Raw genomic sequence first — 8,442 nt, forward strand, 5'->3', positions numbered from 1 at the left:
GTCAGTGGCAGGGGGCTTCTTCCTGCTTTCCCTTTCGCCTCCCTGCATTGTGCCTACATATGCAAATTAACCGCCATCTTGTTGGCAGTTAACTGCCAATCTTAGTTGGCAGTTAATTTGCATATAGCCCTGATTAGCCAATGAAAAGGGTAGCGTCGTATGCCAATTACCATTTTTCTCTTTTATTAGTGTAGATCTTTCTCTAATATAGATGCCATTTTAATCTAATTTATATTTTCATAATTATTTTAGCATATCTAAACAGAGATGGAACTAGATGGAACGTTTTACTGCTTTCATTTTTTTCTCCATGAAGTCAAGGATCCCTCTTTTTTAGGGAGTAAGAAATATAAAACAACAGAGACAAAATACATTATCAAGATAAAAGTGATAGAGTTCCAAAATGGCAGCCGGTAAAGTGGAAGCTACACTGACACTCTCCCAGGACCAAACTGGAATTACAACTAAAATACAGAAAAACCATCCTGAATAGTCAACTGAAGACTGGCTGGAGAGAACCTGACAACCAAGGACAGGAAGTGGAGACTGCATAGACATGGTCCTAGACGAGGCAGGCAGGGGGTCTTTTGAGAGAAGCGCCAGGGAGCTGGCTCAACAAGCAGGTGGGGAGCCCAGAGAGAGTGAAGACCCCTGAGTAAGTGCCTTTATTGGGGGTCAGGGTGGAGAATGCACCAAAAGGTGTGAGGGATTCCCCTGGTGCATTTGAATGTCACCAGGCCAGTCAGGGGAGGGCAAGAAGGGGAGCTTGTGGCAGGGACCAGCCTTATCACCCTGGTTCACCTGGTCACCCAGGCGGGCTGCTCACAGCCTGTTTGTGAGGATGTTGAGGCATCAGGAAAATATGAAGTTTTTAAATTTGCTATTAGCTTTTGTATAAAGTTCTGATGTGAACACAGTTTAAATTTCTCTTGGCTAAATACCTAGAAGTGTGATCACTGTGTTATATAGTAATGTATTTTTGATTTTATAGGAAATGCTTTCTAAAGTGGATGCACCGTTTCATTATTATCGGCAATGTATGAATATTCAGGTTGCTCTGTGTTCTCACTAGCATTTGGTATTGTTGGTATGTGTGTGTTTTTAAATTTTAACTTTCTAATGTCTTATTGTGATTTTAATTAGAATTTATCTAATGACTAATGAGGTTGAGCTTTTTTCCCTTTGCTGTTTGTATTTCTTTTTTGATAAAAATATCAATTCAATTATTTCACCCAGTGTTTTATTTGTTTTCTTATTGAGTTCGATATAATTATCAAATATCTTCTCCTTATTCTTTCATTCTCTTAGTGTAATTCACTGGAGCTAGGCGCCACCTCTGTTTGTCCAGACAGTGGTAGCTGAAGCTACTCCCCCATTTATTATTATGTAAATCCTTGCTGATGGGCTAGTCTGCCTGTTGCCAGGGGTCACCTGCCTAAGGGCTATGCTATGGGTGCATCCCAGAATCAATAAAAGCTTGGTGAGGCCTGAGCATGGAAGGAAGTCCTTCGGAACTTGCCGCCTGGTCCTTTCATTCTCTTAGTGTAATTCACAGAGCAAAAGTTTTGGTTTTGATGAAGTCCAATTTACCATTTTTAAAAATGATTTTAGTGTTGTAATTAAGAACACATTGCCTAACCAAGATTACAAAGAATTTTTCTTCTGGAAGTTTTGTAGTTTTAGATTTAAATTTCAATTTATAATACATTTTAAGTGTTGTATATAATTTGAGGTATGGGTTGAAGTTCTCTCTCTTTCTCTTTCTGCATATAGAGCTCTATTTGCTCTAGCACATTATTAGAAAAGGGGGTTTTCCCCCATTGAATTGCCTTTGTGCTTTTGTCCAAATTCAAATGTCCTTATTTTTGTAGGCTGTTCTGTTACATTGAACTGTATATCTAGACTTTTTCCAATACTATATTGTTTTCACAACATAGCTTTACTGTTTTTATTCCTATAGATTTACAGTAAGTTTTGAAATAAATTAGTATATGTTCTCTAATTTTGTGCTCTTTAAAAGTTGTTTTGGCTATTCTCGTTGTATTTGAATTAGTTTGTAGATATACCAAATTGCCTGAGATTTTGATTGGGATTATACTAAATCTAGAAATCAATGTGGTAAATGTTTCATGTGCCCTTGAGAAGAATGTGTATTTGGTTGTGATTTGGTGAAGCATTCTATAAAATGTCAATTAGGTCATGTTGCTTGACAGTGTTACTAAAGTCACCTATATCCTTAAAATAAATAAATAAATAAATAAATAAATAAATAAGGTAAGTGCCTAATATTTCGATGATTTCTTCACTAAATTTAATAAACTAAAATAAAAGGTAGTACTCAGACCAAGAACTATCACATTGTAGCTGAATATTTTATGAAGATTACTTTTCACAGTAATGTAATTAACATTTATAGTGCACCTGCAGCACTCACACTGATCTGAGCTCTCTGTTTTTTGAGTCAAACAACATCACTGATCTTATAAGTCAACAAAAGATAGTATTTTCACTGTCTGTAAACTGGGGGAGTAGAAGGATTGCATTTAACTGCTTTATTTGATTCTATGAGCCAGTGGCTTGGAACTAGGTGGCAGTGGTGAGGGTTTACCAGAATTACATGGACAACTTTCTCAAACTAAAACATCCATTTCTCTCATAAGTCTCCTCTAGATTTGTCTATCTTGGGGAGCCCAGATGGTTCTCCTGCTGAGGTAGTTGGTCTATGACCATAGACTTTATCTAATTCTCCTTCTAGAAATGCTATCTTCCATGTTCTTAAACCCACCATTGATTCCTAAAGTTGCCCCAGAACATTGCCAACAGCAAACTACATTAGTTCTTGCTGCTTTCAGCCTATTTTTCTTTACATTTTGCAATAACATGGAACTTGGTGAACCTTGGACAAAATAGGTCTACAATGTTACTTTCCTTCTCTATTTGTTGTTTGTTTGTTTCTTTGTTTTTTAACCCAGAAAAGAATATCAATGGATAATGTATGCCTTGACTATGGGAAAGAACTAAAATGTATTCATCTTTCATGAATGAAGATATTTAAACATCCTTAAGAGAATTATGGTTTACCAAGTACACCTCAATCCTTTTCTATCCTGAAATCAAAGACAAACTTGACTCTTTTCTGACCAACATTCTCTTGGACCCTATGTGCATATATTATAGCCATCTGGTTCTTCTCATCCTGGGTGATCTCCAGGCATAAGAAGAATACTGTAGATAAATAGATCATGATCCAATTGGACTCACCCACTCGGAACTCTAGGACATCAAACTGACAGTCTTGGTGACTTTCTAGGTAAAAATCCTCAAAGTGAATGTAAATGGATGAATTTCCCTGATTCGGATTGCTGAGAGTCCATTCACAGTTTAGGTTTCTTGAGTAATTGCTGACTCCATTATAGCCAGGAGAAGTAAAGTTTCCTTCCGGGGAACTGGTAAGGGCCCCACCACACACTGAAGACACAAAAGGCAACAGAGAAAATAGTAAAACTCATTCCATAACAGAAGACACAAACAATATAGGAGCAATCAGTAACATAACAGCAGCAACATTTTTTACTTTTATTTTTCTTTTCTAGGTGAAGTGAAGTCTGTGGGTAAACAGCTGGCTCATGCATGCAAACTATGGGAGAACTTTCTGTGGGTTTAGAACAAAATGATTGCAAAAATGAGCAGTTTCTTTTTTTTCCTGTAGTTGAATAAGTGGGTAGGGTTTGGCTCTGCATCAATATCTTCTCATTTTGGGCCTACTGCTCATTAATATTTAATTTAGAGGAATACTGAAATATAACCGTGGTCATGGTCTCAATGGCTTCTCAATTCTCCACTTGATCCAATAAATTTAATTGGATCAACAGATCATATAACATTATAGTGCCAATAAATTGATCCTTTAAATAGGAAATAAAGACTTCATATATCAATAACTTAAAGTCTTTTAATATGTAGTTCAAATTTTTCTAAATTTAAAACGTCTTAGATAATAACATAAATCCAGAGAGTAGGAGGATATTTAGAATGGAAAGGCCATTTCCTGCTTAATTTTCAAATACTCTGCGTCAAATGTGAACTCCTCATTCATTTACGCTGGAAATGTGTATAAGGATGGATTACTAAGAAACAGTAAACTATCTCTGTCTTAAACTAATGTAGATACTTTCTGGAAGGGAATTACCTTCTATCTAAGAGGAAGATGGTCTCCTAGCACAAAAGAATGACAGAGGACTGCAGGACTGAAAACCAGCTATAATCATGGAATTGAGCTAGCACCTCTTCTAACAGCATTTTTTAAAGTTTTAATCCACAATGGCAGTCTTCTTTCCAAAACCAAAGGAATTTTTATTTTTTAAATTTTTATCCATCATGGGTTTTCTATCTGGTTATGCATGTCTGTCTACGTAGAAGATCCTTGCTGTAACTTTAATCACTGAGGTTGAAGTAGATGGCTCTGCTGCTGTGGGCAGTAGCTGCGAGGACATCTGCACGCATATGTATTTAGAACACCCTGTATTACCTGCATCTTCACTGGATGTGTAGGAAGCACTGAAGCCTCCATATGGCCTGGACCCATCAGTGAAATAAATGACTTTCATTGTATTTCCTGAAGATTTGATCTCATCACTTATATTCACACTGCTACACAGCTTCCCGAGCACGGGTGAGTTACTTCTAATGCCATTGAACACCTGTTAGAAAAACAGTTTAACCTTTAGACACACAGTCCATCTTACTGAGTGCTTTTTAGGAGGTTATATTTCCAGCCCAGAAACACTTCCTTCTAAGGAAACTGTGCTAAAATGAATTAACAATTCGGGCTCCTAGCCCAGTGCCACAAACCACTGTGTTACCCAGAGCACATTTTGTGGCCTCAGGGTCATTTCACTAAATGAAAATACAGCAGCAATGCCCTCCTGCCATGTGGTGACAAATGAAAAACTGTTGTACTCTTTGCAACAGGAAACTGTGCTCTAAATGTAAAGTAATATGCCAACGTGCTTACATCTCAGCTCACAGAGTTTACTGCTGGGCAGTTTTTCATAACAATGCATCAGGACCTTTGATATTGAGGATGAAGGCTGAAATGTTTGTCTCTGATGATGTAAAGAATGAAATCAAATATTTTAAATGCCTTGAAAAGTAATTTAAAACGTCAATCTCATTATCAATTGTTCTTTCCTAATTACTAATGGATTCAAGCTTCAATTCTCTTAACAATTCGAATTTTAAAAAGTTGATTAGAGTAACGGTGACTCCAACATATTAAACAATAACTCTAGTTATGCACATATTTATAATAATTGGCAAAGTATGATTTAGCATTCTTGGTTTTTACAGTTCAAAGACGGTCAAGAAGTAACTACACAATAATTGAATGAGTGATTGTTTGACATTCCTTTTTTTTTTCTTTTTTTTTTTAGAAAGGATTTGAATGGCTCACAATTAAACATAACGTGCCAGAAAATGACACTAAGAGCTATGGAGAAAGAGAATGTACTCCATCACAAAAATATAAGCTTTTTTATTTACTATAATTGATTATTAAATTTAGCTCCTTTCTTTTCTTCCTCTCTCTCTCGCCCCTCTCACCCTCCCCTTTTCTTCCTTCCTTCCTTTTTTTTTTCCTTTCTCTCTGAGAAATTCTCAAATAAATAAAGGGTGAGCAAAGGGCAGCCCAATCCCCTTGTTTGCAGTAGAGTGAAGAACAAACAAAACAAACCTCGAATCTATAAAAATATATCGCAAAGGAAAGGAATGTGGACATCAGATGAAAAATTCAGAAATTAATTCTGAAGGTGTTTCTTTGTTGGAGTTTTAACCTCTCCAGGAGAAATGACCTATAGATATGACATCTGTAGTTTTCTCAAATTAAATAGTCATCTCCCCACTTGTCACCACCCATGAAGCACACAAATGTACAACCCCAGTCATGCACACAGAGCTTCCCATTAGGCGTTTAGTACTTCATTATTAAATAGAAATGAACAGCCAAGGTTACCAGACACTTAGGGAAACATGGCAAAGGCAGAGACAAATATATGTAAATAGGAAACCGGAACTTAAAGGAAATTGGCCACAAAAAGAGGAAAATACTTCAAAATTATGATTAATATATTCATATATTAATATATTGAACACATGTGATATTTTTAAATATGTAATACGTTGAAAGACTAAGGATAAAGTAAGTACAATTCTAGGTATACACATTCTTAAAACTTTGTCACTCATCTCCACTTCCTTAAGAAGCTGCAAGAGCATATGCCTCACTAAACAGAGAAACTTAACCAGAAAAGGGAAATGCACATGTCATACAGCCAGGCCTCCAGCCAGAAGAGAAAGAAGGGACTTGGACATTTGGTGAAGGGAAATCCCAACATGACAGCCGGCATCAGGCTAGCAGAACAAGGCTCACGGAGAACTATTGCTAGGATATTGCTTACTTCATTATATAAGGTGGGGACATATGTCTGGAGTGGAAAGTGTGTGAATGAATTAGTGATAGATACATAGAAAACCAAGAAAATGTACAAAGGGCACTACTAGTATTATTACAAAAAAACAAAAGCAAACGCTATCATAGTACACTACCTAGCTTCATTGCTAACGGTGTTTACATAATCATAATAATGTAAATATTAAATAACAATTTAAACAAAATCTGTGATCTAAGTATTTTTGGAGGAAGTTGGGGGAGTATGTGAAATGTGCACACCACTGTGTGCATTTGTGGTGGTGGTAGGGGCTGGTTTGTGAAGAGAGCTAAATCTCATTGTCCATAGCTGGGCTTAAAGAGATAATGTATAAGACTCCAAAATAAAGAAGTAGCAAAATAGGAATATTATTTTTAAATAATGACAGAAATTCCTCAAGAAGTAGACAACAGAGTTGAGAGTGGATGCCTTTGGCATATATGATTCAGAGATGGGGAAATGACAAAACATAATTCAGAATTTGTGGCTATCACTGTGAATTTTATTGTAATTATTTGAGTTCTAAAGCTAGAATTATTCATATTATCTTTCCTGCAGGGCATGTGGATATTCTGTTGGTAAGGTTCTTAATAATCATTATATTCAATTTGATCTCAACTATGAAAACCATTTCAAAGGAAAAACCACCAGCATACACGTCAAAATTTTAATGAGTGTGTAGAATTCCAAGTATTTTATATTTTTTATTTTTCTGAACTCTCCTAATTTTGGTCAATAAGCATCCATTGCATTTGCAATCAGAAAAAAATAGATTAAAATTAGTATACAAATGAATTTATGAAATATGGTACTTTTTTTCAGATAGCAGAACTCGGCAAAATTTTAAGTTTGAATGTAATCATTTTGGGGTAATAAAAAGTGGTGGATACATACAAAGATGTTTCATATTTTTGAAACTCACTATCCAACAGGAGACAATTAAATGGAAAACAAAAGTGGCTTATTTTTAAAATGAATAATGATAGTACTTCCATTTATTCATTCAACAACTATGAACTGGGCAGCCATCTAGACAAAGGCAGTAGTGCATGCGAAGTGAGTTGGGAGTGTGTGTGTGTGGGGGGGGGAGGTCCGGGAGGGGGTTCTTAGCATATTCAATGAACTGAAAAGAGGCCAATGAGCAAAAGGGGAAGGGAGTGTGAGATAAGGTGCAGAGGTAGGAAAGGAAGGGGCAAAAGTAATGTAGGGCCAGTGGTCTATTATAAGGATTTGGGATTTTCCATTAGAAGATTTTCAATGAAACAACATGATATGATTTACATTTAAACCTATCACCCTGGCTGCTGTGTTGAGAATGCAGGGCGACAGGGTGGAAGTTATTAAAATGAATCTGAGTGAGTGGTGATAGTAATAATAATGGATATGATTCAATGAAAGCAACATGATATGATTTACATTTAAACCTATGATAGTACTTCCATTTATTCATTCAACAACTTTTGTCCTTTTTATGTGCCAGGCACTGGGCATTGGGCATTGAAGGAGGCCAAATGCGTGTCCTAAGGGAGCGCGTATCCTGGTTGGGGGAGCAGACAGTTAGCAGGAAGCAAATAAATGTGGACTATCAGGTGGTCTGAAGTGCTGTGAAAGCAGTAATATCACCCTGGCTGCTGTGTTGAGAATGCAGGGAGATAGGGTGGAAGTTATTAAAATAAATCTAAGTGAGTGGTGATAGTAATAATAATGGATATGATGAAAAGTAGTTTGATTCTGGATCTTTTAAAAACATACAGCCAATGGTACTTGCTTATGGATGTAACAAGGTGTGAGAGAAAGGTATCCAAAACAGACATCAAGGTTTTTGACTTGAGCAATCAGGAGTTTGGAATTATTATTTACTGAGATAACAAAGCCTGAAGAAAGGACAAGTTGGGTAGGAAAATACACTTATATTAATCTGCAATCCATACAGAATATGCATATAGATCAGTGATTT

The 8,442-nt window shown here is 36.3% G+C and overlaps 1 protein-coding gene across 1 annotated transcript in view; it reads right to left on the reverse strand.

The window, feature by feature from the left end:
- Positions 1 to 8,442, reverse strand: part of CUBN (cubilin) — a gene marked incomplete at its 5' end in the record, with an annotated part of 224,139 nt that overhangs the window by 85,900 nt on the left and 129,797 nt on the right. The window contains 3 exons of the mRNA XM_006766043.2: positions 3,262 to 3,468; positions 4,529 to 4,700; positions 8,238 to 8,359. Coding sequence (XP_006766106.1) covers positions 3,262 to 3,468; positions 4,529 to 4,700; positions 8,238 to 8,359 — 501 coding nt within the window. The remainder of the gene's footprint in view (positions 1 to 3,261; positions 3,469 to 4,528; positions 4,701 to 8,237; positions 8,360 to 8,442) is intronic.

The sequence above is a fragment of the Myotis davidii genome, unplaced genomic scaffold (assembly GCF_000327345.1).
Source record: "Myotis davidii unplaced genomic scaffold, ASM32734v1 scaffold1120, whole genome shotgun sequence".
Classification (NCBI taxonomy): Eukaryota; Metazoa; Chordata; class Mammalia; order Chiroptera; family Vespertilionidae; genus Myotis; species Myotis davidii.